This window comes from Aedes albopictus, chromosome 2 (genome assembly GCF_035046485.1).
Source record: "Aedes albopictus strain Foshan chromosome 2, AalbF5, whole genome shotgun sequence".
Taxonomy (NCBI): Eukaryota; Metazoa; Arthropoda; class Insecta; order Diptera; family Culicidae; genus Aedes; species Aedes albopictus.
The window spans coordinates 252,577,107-252,596,252 of NC_085137.1; the positions used below are offsets into that span (position 1 = coordinate 252,577,107).

Genomic DNA, 19,146 nt, shown 5'->3' on the forward strand with positions numbered 1-19,146 from the left:
TTAGGTATGATACCTGACTTTGGTATGCTGCAGTTATGTGTCAGTTATTCGTTCCTGATCGGAGAGACTCTCTGTGTTCGTATGATGATTCCGCAAATCTTAACATCTTGTTCGTAGTTCATTTTATCTATTTTATATAATTTATTTCAGTAATTTTGTGTTGATGCTCTGGTGAAATTTTCTCAAGTATAATTTGATAATTATGAATTTATACTCTAAAAGGTCATGTATAACAATATATGTTTTTATTTATTTCCAGTTGTTGGGAGGATTTCTACTGGAACTGCATAGAAGAGCGATTCTGCTATGACGAAACAATTGGTAAGTAATGCACTCATCGGAGTGTGTTTACACTTTTTTAATCAAATACGGGGGCCCGAATTCATTTTGAAGTTTTTTTAATTATTACTCCAATTATTTTGTTTTCTCACTTTTAAGGTTACATACTTATAATTTTACTATTTTTCAGTGGTTCAATTCAGTCTTGGTTTTTTTTATTCAGTTTTCATATCCCCTTCTAGTTGTAGTATTTTATTTTTTTCCTTCGTAAAACAGGATCAGTAGCAAAAACAGAAAAAAAGCTTTATAGTCACATTTTATCATATAGTCGCAGCGGCTTCAATAGCGTTGAATTTGCTTTGTTATTCAATTATAAATTTAAGAATGCCGAGCAGCAGCATGCCGGGAAATCGATAATGCATACATGCATAGTACTGAAATGCACCTAGAGGAACCCTATCCGCTTGGATATTCATGAACGAGACTAGTGCTGCACACATTGTCCCGGTCGCGGTGCATTGTCTGGTGCGAAAAGTGATTCGTTTCATCCGCAGTAGGAACTAGTTTTTTTTTGTTTTCAAATCGACGATCAGCACGCGCATAATTTAGTGTACGAATTCTGCCATGTTCACTGGGGCGCGAAATTGTCAAACAAATATTTACCACATCAGCGTCAGCCTATACTGACGGACGAGACCCGCCAACGACACACCATTATTGCGGAGAGATCCGTCTGCGTTTATAAATAGTTTTGATAAAGGTATGGAGGGGGGGGGGGGGGGGGGTTCTCTGCACACGGTGGGTGGTATGTGGTATGACGTGAAAGGGTGACAGCCAAGCATGACGGAGGCTGCGAAAAACTAATTTAGCGAATCAATTAGATTCGCGTTAACTGAGGCGCTAACAATAATGATGTATGAAAATTTGCAATTGCGTTTTGCCAAATCCAGTCAATTCGATGGAGCCAGCGCGGCGCGTAGGCATAGGGTCATGCGGTATCATGATGCTACATTTGATAAAGAGACTGCGGTTGGTGTGTGGTAGATTCGGTTTGAAGGTTCTGAGTGAGCTTCGTTTGTGGATGGGTGTCACATTACTGAAACGGCAGTAAACTTTCAATATAAAATTTGTACCGTTGATGATTCACTAAATTCGTCAAGGGGAATGACATATCCTTTTCTAACCGGAATATCCGCATTTATCCGTTTCTAACCGTCGCTAACCGTTGCTAAGCGAGCTGCTAAGTGAGCAGAAGTTAGACGCGGTTAGCGACGGTTAGAAACGGATAGATGCGGATATTCCGGTTAGAAAAGGATATGTCATTCCCCTTGAAATTCGTAGGCCATCTGTTTTCATTTTTCCATTTATTTAGTATTACATTAAATTCAAGATAAAACTGAATCAACAATATTTCTCCATAATACACGGTTCGTGGCAGCCGTTCTCCATCCTCGGTCACGCCCGATGCTCGCAAAGTCACGCACCACCTTATCCGCGCCTTTTTGTGCCAACCGGATTTGTCGCGAACTCCAACTTTGCAGGGTTGTTGTCCGGCATTCTTGGAACATGCCCTGTGTAATGTCGTGTTTTCCACAGCGATACAAACGCGGCAAGTCGTGAAGTGCCTGGTAGCTACGGAGTAACGTACCTTGTTTATTAATAATAATGATTCATTCCACATTTTCCCATAAAACAAGTTAGACGTTCTTTTAATCGATTGAATACAGAACAATTGGCGATGACACGATTTTGAACCCACAATTTTTCAAGATGGAAGGATACGGTCAACCAAGATCGGAGACCAGTGGGAGATGTATCAAGAGCGTTTGGAGCAGTACTTTGTAGCTGTGGACCTGGAAGAGGAGCATAAATCTGCTGTACTTCTGATGTCAATTTCGCTAGAAGTTTATCAAACCGTGAAGAACATCTGCCATCCTGCGAAGCCGAATGAGAAGTCCTACGTCGAACTTTGCGCTTTGTTGAAGGGAAGATTCTGTCCGACGATGGTTACCTACCGGGAGCGTGCTGTATTCTACAGGGCTCGACAGGAATCAGGAGAAACTGTTCAAGAATGGTATGTTCGATTGAAGAAGTTATCCCTGAATTGCGAATTTTGAGAACATTTGAACCATGCACTGAAGGACATTTTCGTTACGGGACTCCAACCGGGTCCGATTTTCGAACGTTTATGTGAAGAAGAAGACTTCGTGCCGTTGGAGAATTTACTCAGGGTTGCGGCGAAAAAAGAAGCCACGTTGAAAAATCGAGAAGTTATTGAAGTAAATAAGATCATCGAGAAAAAGTCCAATTACTGATCGAAGCCTTCGAAGAAACTGAGTTCGGCGACCTGCTTTGCCTACGGTAAGAGCAATCACGATTTTCGAAGCTGTCAATATAGCAGCTATGTGTGCAAGATTTTCAAGGAAAAGGTCACATTGCCGTGGTCTGTCCGAAGAAGCAAAGCGTGATCGTTGCGGTTAATGGACGAATTACCAAGTTTGAAATGAACACAGGATCACCGATTACGATCATTTCCGGAACATTCTACCGCAATCATTTTGAAGAATTTCCTTTACATCCATTCCGGGGCAAGTTGGTGTTTTATACCGGAGGAGGAGAAGTTTCACCGAAAGGAGCATTTGACGCAGTGCTGGTGTACCAGGGTCGACAAGCTCTTGGCCAAGTAGTTGTTATTGAAGGAGGACGTAATCAACTGATCTGACGCGACTTTATTGGCAAACTTCTGATCTTTCAAATCAACAAATTGGACAAGGAGTCACTGGAGAATCATGAAGAACAGTTGTATGCAATTTTGAATCGTTATGGAGAATTGTTTGATGGATCGTTGGGATGCTACCCGAGCAGGAATGAATAACTGCCACATAACTGGAGCATACCAAAGTCAGGTATCATACCAAGACAAGGTATTGGTCGGTTATCTAGATATTGGAAATAACTTATTTTGGTATTTTGTAGGTATTAATGGAATACCTCACCGAGTTATTGGTTTGGTGTTGAGGACTGCTTGAGGTATTATTCAATTATGGAAAAATCGATATGTGTATGGAAAAATCGTCAATTATTATTTAGGTATTGCCATACCTGATGTCATTATTCACGAGTTATGCACAGAATACACACCAGTTATTATTTTAGGTATTTTACCTCTTATGCAGGGCTACTTAATTCCTCATTCAGGTTGTAGGTATTCGGTTTTCCATACCTGAGTTAGTTATTCTTCAGCTATTTTCTCCTGCTCGGGTACAAATACGCGAAGGTCAATCTACAGCTGAAGCCGGATGTTGAACCAAAGTTTTTCAAATCGAGGAAGATACCAGTTTCGTTACAATCCAAGGTGGAAGAATTATTATTATTATTATTATTATTATTATTATTATTATTATTATTATTATTATTATTATTATTATTATTATTATTATTATTATTATAGAGTTTTGGCACTTCTCAGCAAAAATTGCTGGAAACTTTCACCTACCCCGGGCAATCGGAATGCCAAAGGGGATTAGGCTCTGTGGATCTCATTAGCCGGTTTTTTAGCTTATCCTAATGAGTCTGCTTTTGGATGTACTTTTAGTTGTGATGATTCAGGAACCGCCTAACTATACTACAGGTTCCAAGAATCACCGCTTTCAGGATGCTGTTCAGGTCCTTCTTCAATTCCAGCTCGTCTAGGGACCTCAGGAGAGATTTAGGGACAACTCCGGTTGCCGAGAGGACAACCGGAACTATACGGACGTCCTCCAGGTGCCACATCTGCTTCAACTCCTCCGCTAGGTCGTGGTACTTGGTTATCTTGCCGGAGAACGTTGATTGGACATTATGGTCTAACGGTACAGCGATGTCGATGAGAGTTACTCGCTTCATCCTTTTGTCGAAAACCACAATGTCAGGCCGGTTGGCACGAATGAGGACGTCCGTAATGATCTCGCGATCCCAGTACAGCTTTATGCAACTATTTTCCAGAACCGGGTCCGGCTGGTACTTGTAGTAGGGTACAAATCTGTCGACCAAGTTATGCAGAAGTTGCTTTAAGCTGTTGGTGCACAATCTTGGCAACTTCGTTGTGACGATCGAGGTAAGCTGATCCAGCTAACACTGAACAGCCTGCAACGACATGCTCGATCGTTTCCCCTACTGAATTACACTTCCTACAACGGTCCTCCACGTCCTCGTGCAATATGTACCGCCGATAGTTCTTCGTCGCAATTACCCGGTCCTGGATGGCTACCATGAAACCTTCTGTTTCTGAGAACAGGTCACCCCGCACCAGCCACGCGTTTGACGCCGCCTTATCGATGTGCTCGAGTTCCAGTTGATGGGGGTGCGTCCCATGCAACTCCTTTTGCTTCCACGTTACGATCATCTCGTCGACGGTCTTGATGTCGCAGTTCAGCTGATAATCCTCCTGCGCCAGATGCAGGGCGCTGTAACCGTGGTCAGCTTCACATACAGTGCGGTACATTTCGTGACGGTTCTGGCTTTCTACGAAGTATGCCCGCAGCTGCTGGATCTGGGAGACACATAGTGCCTGGATATCGGTGACGCCTCTTCCTCCTACTGCGCGTGGCAGGGTGACTCTCTCAATGGACGACTTTGGATGGCGCATGCGGTGCTTGGTGAACGCCACTCGTACTGCTCGTTCTAACGCCTCGAGGTCAGTCTTGGTCCACTTTACCACCCCAAAGCTGTAGGTCAACAGGGGCACAGCAAACGTGTTGATCGCCTTCACCTTGTTGCCGGCTGACAGAAAGCTCCTCAGAACACAGTTGACACGATGCAAAAACTTGTCCTGCAGTTCCTTCTTGATCGCTGTGTGGCGAATACCTCTAAGTTGCAGGAAGCCGAGGTACTTGTACACTTCGCCTTCAACCATATTCCGAATCTCCTCCTGTTCGTTGACGCGGAAACAGCTGGCGTCCACTACTTGACCCCGGCGAAGATGGACTGACCGACATTTGTCAATTCCAAACTCCATCCGGATGTCGTTGCTGAACACCGTCACAAGCTGCAACAGTTGAAGCAGCCTCTGTACTGATTCCGCAAACAGCTTCAGGTCGTCCATAAAGAAGGTGTGGGTTATTCTTGTACTCCTTCCCCCACTTTTCAGTTGGTAGCTGTTGCAAGTGACTGTCGAGGGGGGGAACAGAAACCCTCGATCAGCCCCGGAAAGCTCAAAAGGGAAATGCGCTCACAAAACTGAAAATGATCCAACAAATCAAGTAGCATTGACAAACTACATTTATTTTAGTTTTCTTGCCTTAACTAAGCCTGCTTTGCCTCCTACTCCTCTTGTTCATCTTATCTTTCTTAATTCTACTTATTATTCTTCTTTTTGTTCTTACTCACTGTGGGTGCAACCGTTCTTTCGTCGCCACGCCGCGCACAGTGATGCGGCTCCATACAAAAGGTGGCGAAAAGTCTTAACATGAATTATATACCTTCACAGCTTATCAAACTTTGTTATTTATTAGAATTAGTTACCAAGAAGACATTTTGACATCCCGTGAGTCACATTGGCCACTTTTAGGACTATTCCGGAATCCTGGTTCCCCCGGGGAACAGGACAGTTTTAGGATATTTTTAGAACCCATCTTGCGACACGCCATTTTTCATGATTTTGAAAAATAGATCCAGTAGAAGTCATTTCCGGACTTTTGGGCGAGATTGGCCACTTTCAGGACCGTTCCGGAATCCTGGTTCCCTTGAGGAAGAGGACAATATTTTGATGTTTTTATAACCCATCTTGCGGCACACCATTTTTCATGATTTGCAAACACGTTCCATTAGAAGTCATGCCCGGAATTTTGGGGAGATTGACCACTTTCAGGACCGTTCCGGAATCCTGGTTCCCTCGAGGAAGAGGATAATTTTCGGATATTTTTGAAACCCATCTTGCGACACATTATTTTTCATGATTTTGAAGAATAGGTCCAGTAGAAATCATATCCGGACTTTTGGGCGAAATTGGCCACTTTCAGGGCCGTTCCAGAATCCTGGTTCCCTTGGGGAAGAGGACAATATTTTGATGTTTTTAATACCCATCTTGCGACACACAATTTTTCATGATTTTGCAAACACGTTCCGGAATTTTGAGCAAGATTGACCACTCTAAGACCATTCCGGATCCTGGTTCCCTCGGGGAAGAGGACATTTTTTGGATGTTTTCAACCTCCATCTTGCGACACACCATTCTTCATAAATTTTAAAAATATGTACATTAGTAGTCATTTCAGCACCTTTTCTAGATGGCCATCTAGAAAACATAACTCTACTCAAAAGTCAAACGAATGAGCATGTGCAAGTATACGGAACCGTCTAAGATTATTTTCGTAAATCGTGGCTTTATAAAACAATTGTTAATATTTGTGTTATATTGAGCAAAAACTAAGCTTAATTATTAAAAATTATTGAAATATGAATCAGTTGGTGTTCCTCAAATTGCTCATTATACCATTACAACAATAACATTTAAATTAGTTATACATTTCGTTTGATCAGTAATTATGTTGAAACTTTTAATTTTTCTTTTTGACTTATCCTAATAAAAAAAACAGAAAAAAAAGAATAATATTCTTTTGATATCCATGGGTGAATCGACTGCTAACGACGATGATAATTATAAAGAAGCTTGTTGAATATATGACAAAAATTTTAATGACAAAAGGTTGTAGGACAAAAGGTCGAATAGATAAAAGGCTGAATGGACAAAGGGTAGTAAAGGCAAAAGGAACTACATTGCAATTCGAATCAGCAACCATATTACTTGAAAGGTAGCCTATGGATTAAAGAAAGAAGATTTGATTGGAATTATTGCCATTTAAAATTCCAACCATTACTTTGACAAAGAATGTCGTAGAACAGGCTATGAATTAAACAAGGATAAATTTCTGGCTGATATATCAACAAACAAAACCAAATAAGATGTAGTAATAAAGTATAATGTGGAGGAACTGCTCATCTTTGGAAATATTGACAGGCCAATTAAAATAATCTCTGGGATAATAGGCAGCACTTTTTTTGTACCAGTAAAACCATAAAAACGATCCTTAAACAAATACGAAACGATCCATAACATATATTTGCATGTTCCACAGAATTGAACTGAAAATCCCTAAAAAAGCAGTAATGATCCATACAAAAGTGCAATACGATCCATAGTTTATGCGAAAAGAGCAATAAAATTGCTTACAAGGCCCCATGAAGTGATATTTTTTATGGATCGTTGCGCATTTGTTTATGGATCATTTGGTTTGTTTTATATGCAAAAGGATGTTTTCCCGTACGCTAATTATTTTCTAGCATTACTAGAAAGAATATTATTCGAAAGAATGTAGAATACTATTTAAAAAAAGTGTTAGTAATCACGCCAATAACTGTAAAAACAAGTTACTCGAGAGAACATCCATCGTTCAAAAGAGGTATAAGTTCTTCAAAACACTTATACCAGGTAAACACCAACTATTATAATAAGCCCAGATTAGAGGTTCGATTACGATCAGAAAAAAATGTCGACTTCCTGGATATAGTGTGGTATTATGCCTATTATGCAACATACAAATACAATACAATGGAAAGCAAAAGAAACTCTTCATTTAATAATTGTGGAAGCGCTAAAAGAACTCTAAGTTGAAGAGATGCAGGTCAAGTTGCAGTGAGAACAAGAAGTAGGAAAAAATATGGTCGCATCGGCATTGTTTCTCTTCTTTATGTTGTCAATTCAACATTCGTCCTTCTGTCCTTTCAACCTTCTTTACTATTTTTTTTGTTTCGACCTTTTGTCCTTCGACCTTTTATCCATTCGACCTTTTGTCCATTCGACCTTTTGTCCATTCGACCTTTTGCTCATTCGACCTTTGGTCCATTCGTCCTTCTGTCCTTTCGACCTTTTGCCACAGTTATTTCATTTATTTCGACCTTTCGAACTTTTGACCTTCGACCTTCGACCTTTTGATTTTTGACCTTTTGTCCAACAACCCCCTGAGAGCATATTTTACTATTTTTTTTTTATTCATTCGACCTTTTGTCCATTCAGCCTTTTGTCCATTCGTCCATTTGTCAATTTGTCCATTCGATCTTTTGTTCATTCGACCTACTGTCCATTCGACCTTTTGTCTTTAGACGTTATGTACTTTGACCTTTTCTCCTAAAGCCCATCCGTTCAGGCACAACCCGAAGAACATTCATAAAACATCACATGAAAGAGCTGTTACACGCCAAGTTTTGACGTTACTACATACATGTTTCTTGCCACAAGTTCCCCGGGGCACCACGAAACATCCGAAAATTTTCTAGCATAGCTTCCGCTATCGATGATCTGTCCAAGTTTCAGCCAGCAGAATACCCTATAGTATAAACATATTTTTCAACTTAACTTAAAACCACGTTTCCTATAGAATGATTGAAGATGCGGTAAGTGTTATGGTCAACATGATATACTTTGTAGTCGATTCCCGGTGATCATTGTACCACAAATATTTTTTTTTTACTTCAACATCGAGTTCTTAACAAAATTTTCAATCGAATGATATATAAAATCGTGTTGTTTGGTTAAAATGTCCTTGGGCTGTAAGGGTTTGATTCTCTGCGTTTATATATGACCCTAATGTATTATTTGTAAGTTTTTTGTTCAGCTCGTACGGTTTATGCTTTATCGAAAATGTTGATGCCATTTTATGTTACTCCAGAATAATAAGTCTCCGTGCATAAAAAATAAGGTATGTCTGTTTTATATTCGAATTTGGGTCATATTGGCCCTAGTATACTAATAGAGTTACCGAATGAACGCTGCCTTAATTCGAACTGCATGTACGGCTCCGTTAAACTCTAGGACGCGTGAGCTTGGACTTGGCTCAAGTGAATAACACAAAAATGTAATGAAATCGTTTTAGCATCGCCAATCTCAGCTACAAATGAAAAAAAAAAAATAACCCATTTTAACAGATGCTTTTACCCTGACTACAATGATATGCATACCAAGTCCAGGCACGAACGGTATTATTTTGTACTAAATATTGTATCATACTCTTTGCTCAAGGGACTTAAAACATATGTTGCGCAAGTTTGCGCAAGATGACTCATTGATTTTCTGAAAGACGACATGAAAATCTTCAAAATAAGCATAGCGTAAAATGTGTCCAACTGCGTCCTCATATTTGAAAGCTTAGTTGAATTTTCTTTCGTTTCCCCATACATTTTACAAAGAAACTAAAAATGCAACACTTTTCAACACATACTTTGTAATGCTGTAAAATTATCAATTTCGGTCCAATCTTATTGAAACTTTGGTAATAAGCTCTTGAAACATATAGAAATAGTACAAAAATAATACAGGACCCATATCTGAAAGTTGATTTTTTGACTTTTCGCCGCCCTCGCATCACTGTGCGCCGCCATAGCTCTGCATGCGCTCCATTCTTCACCTCTGCCTTTGCGCCACCCACGGTAGGCGACTATCCCCTATCTGATGCTGGCAGCTTTGCTCCGGGACCGCGCCTTTTTTGCCGGGCGGCCTTACGGCTGTTGGCCACGAAGCTGGGGTTTACTGCCTTCCGAATCCGTGAAGCTGTTCGTGCCTCCTCCGAAAACTCCGAACCAAAATCGTCTCCAATCGTTCGTGCGTCCCCAGAAGTTGTTGGACGGATACGGATACACGGAGGATTCGGTGGCCACCGACCGCGCCGCGCCTTGCTGACGTGTCCTCTCAACAAGTGATCTGCTCGAGAATTCCCGGTGGTTAATTAGAAGCTCTCCTCACGTCCGATGCTCCGATCGGTTGTCCAACCACTAGCAAAAACGACAAATAAGAAATATTATTATTATTATTATTATTATTATTATTATTATTATTATTATTATTATTATTATTATTATTATTATTATTATTATTATTATTATTATTATTATTATTATTATTATTATTATTATCTGTATTAACGAGATTTTTAGCCCTAGGCTAGTTCATTTCGGGACCCTCGCTTTACTTCCCTTCCGAAGGAAGAACTCACATTTTGCGAGTTTGTCGGGAGTGGGATTCGATCCCAGGTCGTCGGCGTTATAGTCAAGTGTTCTAACCATCACATCAGGTCCGCTCCACAAGGTGGAAGAAGAATGAGAGAACCTGGAGAAGACCGGAATCATAACGAAAGCTGAGACTGCTGAATGGGGAACACCGTTGCTTCCTGTTTTGAGGAAGGACAAATGCATTCGCCTGTGCGCTGATTATCGAGTCACTGTTAACCCACATTTGGAGGACAAGCGATACCCGATGCCAGTTGTGGAAGATCTCTTTGATGCATTACAAGGCGGCAAGTTGTTTTCGAAGTTAGATCTGAAGTCAGCGTATAACCAATTGGAGCTGGAGGAGGTATTCAGGAGGGTGTTAACATGGAGTACCCATAAAATAATTTATTACGTGAATTATTACGTGAACCAAGCCTGCAGTATTTTCATTGATACCTGTAAAGAGTTTATACATTAAAAAGAGTTTTTGTATGCAGAATATTTATTATGAAAAAACAACTTCTAAAACTCCTGCGCAATCTACTTTTTTACGGTTTTGCAAAAAACCCAAATTCGAAACAATTTTTTCATTTTTTTGGCATAATATATTCGAACGCATGATTCCTTAGATGGTTGATTGGTTTTTTTTATAAAATATGTTTTACCCGTGCGTACGGGTGCTTCAAAATTTTGAGAAAACTGAAAAAATCGCCTTTTCTAATTCTGAATAGGACATGCCCACAGACATTCGAGTTTAAAAGAATGTTTAACGAGAATAAAAATAATTCAATCTACACTTTATAAAGCTGGAGCATTTATTTAACTTATAGTCAAATTTAATTGTAGTTTTCTGCATGCTGTGATATTAATTCAAAAGCTTGTTTTTAACTATTAGAAAATCAGGGTTTCAAAAATATCGATTTTCGTGTTTGAATTCATTTTTAAGGTTCAAAAGCATATGTTTTCAATTCGAACTAAGGATTGTATAATAGATACGCATGTAGAAATACACGGATATATTTTTGAAATTTTTATTGAGCTTAATTTCATGCGTAGAAAACAATTTGTTAAGCGATGCCATTGAAAAATATAGCATTTTGTGCAGAAGCTTTGAAAGGTCCTCTAAGAATGTTCTACCGCATTCAAACGAAGTGTAAAATGCAAATTATAATGATTGGCATTTGATGTTAATATATTAAGGCAGGATTAGACCTCTTCATAAAAAATGAAATTTGTCGAATTCAGCCAGTCACCCCCACATCTTAATTCTAATGCTGAAACAAACTTCTGGTCAAATTTTCAGCTAAATTGGTGAAGATTTCGAGGTGCCTCAAGTCAAAATTGTGTTTTTTGGTCATTTTTCGCCTTTAAAAAATGCCCGTGGAGGCTAGAAGCCATATAAAATATCGTGGTAACCCTTAAATGAAAGATATGTATGTTCCTTACAACTTTTGTGAACATTATGTACTGATAGGAGGATGTTTTGATCATATTTATTCGTTTTTCAGACATGCATGTATGCTAAAAAGTTACATTTTACAACAGTTTTTGTTCTACGAAATTCAAACACTCAATTTTTATCAAAAGTTTCAAACCATTATATGATTACCCACAATATTCTGAACAATATTGCCATACATCATTTTCTTATCCGATCTACGGAAAAAATCACAAAAATCGAAAAGTAGAAGCTATCCTGAGTTTTTTGATACCTGGGGTTGACGCAACTGCTGGCAGGCAGAAAAGTCAAACATAGTAGCTTTGCTTTTTCTTAATGATTGCAATGATTGATCATTGATTCAAGTGACAGGTTAGCACAAGTACACATTGCCTTAACAAAAGTGGCATATAATGTACCTCAGTAGTATATGAGAAATGGTTCAGATGGTAAGACTTTGGACTGGCAAACCAAAGGTTCAGAGCAAATATATTATATAAACAATATGATTCACTTCCGCGTTCCCCATACATTAAATTGGCGAACAGCTTACAGCACCATCTAGCGTCAAACGTGGCAATCAACCTTAAATTAAACCACATATTTGCCAAATATATTTAACCGTGTCTCCATGACATTTCCTTTTGTAATGTTCGTCATTCATATTTAGGGATGTACAAGATTCAATTTGCACAAATAAAATTATGATATTCGACAAAGCAAATATTAAGCTTATATTTTGTAACTGTCGTATAGCAGTGATGAAACATACGCAATTTGACGTTTCGCAATTTTCATTTCTTTTCCAGAAGCTTGTTTGTTTTGGAAGTACCGAGAAGTGAAATATTTTGGTCAAATTGCTATGGCTAATGGGGATACTTGTTGGTTCATTTTGACTAAAAGTATATTGTGTGAAAAAACTATTACGCAAAGAATATGATTTGTTTTTTTTTTTAACCCTAAACATTTTGATATTATTTATCGATAACTGAAGAGATTATTGACATCCCTAGTTCATTAATGTTGACAGCGTGTGTAATTCTGAAGGGCATACGTTTTTAGAGTGTAATAGTTGCCACGTTCGTCACAAGCGGCGCCACAAGCACAGGATAAAGGGTCGCCAGAAATAGCAGGAAGTGAGTTATATTATTAATATAGTATATTTGTTCAGAGTTTGAATTTATGTCAAATGTGCTTTCCATTTTTTTTTGCAATGGTTTCCAACAAATCTAAGCGTTAAACCTAACGTCGAAGCTCGCGTCGGAAGATGTCATCCGACGATGTGATTTGATCTTTATGAGCGGATGTGATCCGCTACTCAGCCAACCAGTCCGACGTAAGAACCGAAGTACGGATTAAGCAATAAATTAGTTATTTAGCGTGTCCGATTTTCAACTACGCACCCAATGAAGGTTTTATCATTCTGTCAGAATGATGCGTATATGCATGCGCTAGTTCATGCGATTTCCCCTACGCTAGCCATCATGTATGCAAAGTTTAGAACGATAGTTGATATTACCAGCTTGATAACAAAAAAAAAACTAAGCAAATGGTCTTATATTCAAACTTTGAACCTTTGGTTTGCCAGTCCAAAGCCTTACCATCTGAACCATTTCTCATATACTACTGAGGTACATTATATGCCACTTTTGTTAAGGCAATGTGTACTTGTGCTAACCTGTCACTTGAATTAATGATCAATCATTGCAATCATTAAGAAAAAGCAAAGCTACTATGTTTGACTTTTCTGCCTGCCAGCAGTTGCGTCAACCCCAGGTATCAAAAAACTCAGGATAGCTTCTACTTTTCGATTTTTGTGATTTTTTCCGTAGATCGGATAAGAAAATGATGTATGGCAATATTGTTCAGAATATTGTGGGTAATCATATAATGGTTTGAAACTTTTGATAAAAATTGAGTGTTTGAATTTCGTAGAACAAAAACTGTTGTAAAATGTAACTTTTTAGCATACATGCATGTCTGAAAAACGAATAAATATGATCAAAACATCCTCCTATCAGTACATAATGTTCACAAAAGTTGTAAGGAACATACATATCTTTCATTTAAGGGTTACCACGATATTTTATATGGCTTCTAGCCTCCACGGGCATTTTTTAAAGGCGAAAAATGACCAAAAAACACAATTTTGACTTGAGGCACCTCGAAATCTTCACCAATTTAGCTGAAAATTTGACCAGAAGTTTGTTTCAGCATTAGAATTAAGATGTGGGGGTGACTGGCTGAATTCGACAAATTTCATTTTTTATGAAGAGGTCTAGGCAGGATATGTGTAGAAATAAAGTTTGTTTATGCACCCATTCCCAAATGGCAGAGCTGCAAAGTTGTGCCCATACTTTCAAGATCTGAAAACGTAAAAGCGCTTCGAGAATTTCTCGGAATGGTAACGTATAATGCCAAGTTCATTTCGAAAATTTCTGTAATTTTGAGTCCACTATACCGATTACTGAAGAAGGATGAACGATACTGTTGGACATCTGAATGCGGCTTTTGAGACCATCAAGCAAATGCTGTGTTCTGATAACGTTTTGGTTCCGTATAATCCAGATCTACAAGCGGTATTGATTACTGATGCTTCAGGTAAAAGAATTGGCGCTGTTCTTCTACAAGTGTTTCCGGATGGAAGCCAGCGACCAGTGACGTTCATTTCGAGAGTACTGAAGAGTCATGACTCATGAGCAAGAGTATTCCCCTTCGGACATGGAAGCTTTTGCTGTACGAAGATTGAGCGGTTACCTGTTGGGAAGATCATTCACCATTTTGACGGATCATCAACCACTGGTTTCGTTATTTGGACGAAAAGGTATTCCGGATATGGTGTTCGGCAAGCTGCAACGTTGGGCTGTGTTTCTGGCGTATTACGAATATGAAATCAAGTACATCAAAGGAGTTAACAACAAGGTAGCAAATTTTCTTTCCAGATCATCAGTTCAATGTAACAACGAGGACGTTGGAGACGACGAAGAAGTTTTGTTCCTGCAGTACATAAAATCCAAGACGAGATCGTTGGTTGAACGGAAGCAGCTGATAGTAGAATCTCGACTTGATCCTGTTATTAGCCGTATTGTGAATTTTGTCAAGACCGGATGATCCAACAATGTGGAGGATCCAAACCTGAAGAAGTTTTCTGTTCGCAAGAATGAGCTCGTTGTTGAAGAAGGATTGCTGATGTGGGGCTACCGCCATCAGATCAAAGCATTTTTGATCCCATTTCAGGACCCAAATAAGTGTGCAAAATTTGGGCACCATCGGTTATGTCTACGTTTTGCGCATCGCGTTTGAAGTTTGTATGGAGTTTTACATTGGAAAACACACTTTTTTGCATTTTTTTCATAACAAGCTCGAATTTTTTCTAAAACCGTGTAACCGATAAAGTAAAAACATAGCCTAAGATGTCCTGAAAAACTTTTTCGAAGACCGCGAAGTGATCTGATGCTTATGAAAAAAGTTATAGCGTTGGCATTGCTTGGCGAAACAGCATGATTTTGTTGCTATTGTTATTCCTTTACATGTTAAAACATAAACACATGCATGCGGTTCGTTGGTTATGACTATTTTCACACGCATCGGATCACTTTGCGGTCTTCAACAAAGTTTTTCAGAACATCCTAGGCTATTATTTTACAGTATCGGTTAAAAAGTTTCAGACAAACTTTTTCAACTTATGGCTAAAATGCAAAAAAGTATGTTTTCCCATACAAAATCCCATACAAATTTCAATTGCAATGCGCAAAGTGTATACGCAACCGATCGTGCTCAAATTTTGCACAGATACTCAGAACCCGAAGCGGAACCAAAAAAGGCTTTGATCTGAGAAAACGGTTCCGATGACCCACACTAGTGTATATCGTGTGGCAGGCACGAAGATAGTCTATGCCCAAGGAAATTTCCATTACGAAAAGATCCTGGACCGACCGGGAATCGAACCCGTCACCTTCAGCATGGTCATGATGAATACCCGTGCGTTTACCGCCTCGGCTATATGGGCCCTGTGTATGCGGCGTGTATGCGTGTGCTCCCAATGAAGTTAAGAGATCGGCAGTTCCACGTACCTTGTTTCCAATCGCAAGTCCTTTTTGTTCCCTGGGGTCGTTGCCTTTGGTCTCGGTTCGTATTATTCTGTTGCTGATTTTCCGTTACAATGGTTTTTTACGGCTGGCTCGTAGGGCCTGACACCAACCCCCTACTTTCCGGAGAACCATAGTACACAGTTGAGCTTAGAGTCCTTCCCTGGAACTCGGACGTTGATCAGTCGCCCCTAACATGGGGATCAGACGCTGTTGTGAGCTCCTGGAGAACATACGCTCAGGTTTGCAGAAGCAAAGCCACCCCCCCCTCTTCCCTGTCAGCCTACGACCAAAGTTCCCACCGGAGTTGGTAACCCGATCTTCCCTAAGGTTGCTCGTAGTCTCCAACCGGCACCACGAGGAGGTAGGGATAGAAGTTGCTGGGCAGAGGCTAGTGGATCACAATGGGATCTGTATTGCGCAGCATACCCAGCCTTTACCGTACCAGGTCAGTCGTACGGCGTTCTTGTTGGAGACTTCTATAAGTCTACTCGTATCCTGGCCGATACTATGGCCACGAGGATGTAAAAATAAGAATTTTATTAGCATTTGATAGCATTTGATACCGCTTAGTTAATCACGAGTACCTATGTAACCCTCATTTAACATAACTGGAATCAATCCATGGGCACCGGGCAGTCAGTGATAGGAATATGAAACTTTCCGAGTGTCGATAACTGCAGGCGCACATGGAGAGCTACAATCGTCAAAAGAAGTGTTATTGGTGTTCAATTGAAGCTCCATCTAGGCCTGCTCCACTGTCCAGAATTTCAATCACCCCATAATTGGACCGATAATTAATTTTGGCTGCTCCTCCGACTCCTTCCACGCGCATTTTGTCTGTCATGATTCTGCCTTCCGGTTGCGGCTGTAGGGTTTTCCCGCTTTTGTGCGATATATGGGTTGCTGCAGCGTGCATTATGGGGCAACATTTGCAAAATTATGACAATAAAGCCACAACAAATCTCATTTTCTTATTTTGTCACACTGCTCGTTGAGCCGGATGATAAATAATAAATGAGATAAGTGGAAAAATACCAAAACAGTAATTAGGTTAAATAATCAAACTCACGGATTTGTTAAGATTTTTTCTGGACGACTTAGATTTTACCTTATTTTTTTTTAAATTTTGCCAATACTGAGGAAGGGGATGCTTGACATAAGAGAAAATCATTTTTTTTGTCATGGCAGCCTATTTAAAAATTATATGAGATAACTATCAGATTTTTTTAGCATTTAGTTGTTGTTTGTCTTTAAGAGACTTTCAGCCCAGCATTTAGTAATTTCTCCATGCTTTTTACAATCACTTTAGAAACCATTTTTTTTTTATTTTTTTTAAGAGCATGTTTTAAATGGAGCTAGAATCACGCATCCTTGAAAAATCCTTGTTAAGCTTAACAACAAACGTTATTTAGGGAAAATTATCGTAAAATTTATATTTCCGACCCATAGTGCCAGGTGTTGGGGCTGAGAGGGGAGCTGGCCCATTTGCCGTGCCACAGCTAGTGGAGACATAAACAACGCAAACGAGTTCGCTCGATGTGTCTCAGCCTCGGGTAATTTCAAACGATTTTTGCCTGATCCTGGCTGATGGCCTGGCAACCAACAAAAACCGGTAGGAATACACACATATATCGGAGTGCTGCATACGAGATGAGGGTTTGATGAATTCCCGTGGCGTACAGTGATTTGTATCCAATTATCGTTTGATATGGGGTCGTCATTTGGGGTGCATTTCGGTTTTTAGAATAAGGTGCCTCCTTGTGTTCCTTTGCCTGTGCAATGTGCATGCGTGTGTGATTTCAAATGGATAATGGGGTTTCAATTTTGATTGTACTTGCAGCTAACTATGATCCCGAGGAAGATGAGTACGTCATCGAGAAGAAAGCTCGAAATGGGTTCTACAACTCGGAGGACTCGGTGCAAAACAACAATCCGATTTGTCGGCAGCCGTCCAGCATAGGGCAAAGCAGCACTTTGAGGTGAGTTGAAGAAACGCGATTAAGGTATGGACTATTGCTAAAGGAGTTGCTGGTTTTTATTATCCAGTAAGAAAACTGTGAAGGCCGACTAAGTTACAAAGTCCTTTTCTCCTTTACCTGGGTCGACTGTATCTACTTTCTCCATGCCTTTCAGTTGCTCATCGAAGTGCTGCTTCTACCTTTCAAACATATCACGTTCGTCGTGTTACGTCCACATTCCTGCAAATTTCGGCTCCTGACACAAAGCCGTTGCGAGATGCGTTGAGCTTCTGATGCAACTATCATGTTTATTGCTTCTTCCAGGCGGCATTTCTTCTTCCACGAGTGGCTATTACAGCTTCTGTTTATAACGTTTCAAGTTCTGCCGCGTTCTTTACTGCCCGTGCTCAACTAAAATCGCTCTGCACAACTTGTCGAACCATTCGTTCCGTCGACTCCGTTACACGTACCCGATGATGCTATTGGCACTCTAGAGGAACCCCTGTAAACCACAGATCGTAATGGGAAGTGCATTCAAATCGTATATCGCGCTGTCAGAAATCATAAATCATAATCGTAAAAACCGTTGAATGTTGTGATAAAAAATGTCAAATCCAATTGTATATAAACCGTTGCTGCGATTTGTTTTGGAGTAAGTTTGTTGTGTATAAAGTAAGTCATAAATAGCGCTAATTGAAGTCGTCACTGTTTGCATACACTTACAAGTCATATATCGTCCCCTTAATGCTAGAACTAGGTAACTGGTTTTACGAAATCTCCAGCAATTTGTTTACATCTGAACGTTCACCACAATAAACAAAAGTTTGTCGATTGAAACTGCAAAAACACATAATGATTCTTCTTTCAAGATCAACAAAGTGTTTGTTTTATAGCATGATAAGTTTTGCCAGCCATTTTTACCCATACTTCCCAAAACGAGTTACCTAGTTCTAGCATTAAGGGGGCGATATAATGTTAGTAAAGTTTGGTTGGGAATCGTAATGACTTAATGAATTTCGGCACCGCGACGAGGTGATTGGGTGGTGTTGGATGCAAAATGAAATAAACAACCCAATCTTTGGAAGTGTTCATAGTTACCGAAGGAAGACATTTGTCTCACAATTAGGGGCCGTCCATATACCACGTGGACAGAAAAATCATGATTTTTACCCCCTCCTCCCGTGGACAAGCGTGGACTGTTCATTGACCCCTACCCTCCTCCCCTAATGTCCACGTGGACATCACAAAAAAAAAACTTTTTTTTTCAATATTTGGATTTATAAACTAATTGAAAACAGTGATTTTGATAAGTTTTGGGGAATGCTGTTTTCCTTCGAAAGAGTTCCTCACTTTATGTTTT

At 39.8% G+C, this 19,146-nt stretch overlaps 1 protein-coding gene across 1 annotated transcript in view; it reads left to right on the top strand.

Moving 5' to 3' along the window:
* Positions 1 to 208: 208 nt before the first annotated feature.
* LOC115269611 (uncharacterized) overlaps positions 209 to 19,146 on the top strand; it is a 45,968-nt gene continuing 27,030 nt past the window's right edge. The window contains exons 1-2 of the mRNA XM_062851526.1: positions 209 to 321; positions 17,669 to 17,807. Of these exons, the coding sequence (XP_062707510.1) occupies positions 240 to 321; positions 17,669 to 17,807 (221 nt within the window). The 5' untranslated portion in view covers positions 209 to 239. The remainder of the gene's footprint in view (positions 322 to 17,668; positions 17,808 to 19,146) is intronic.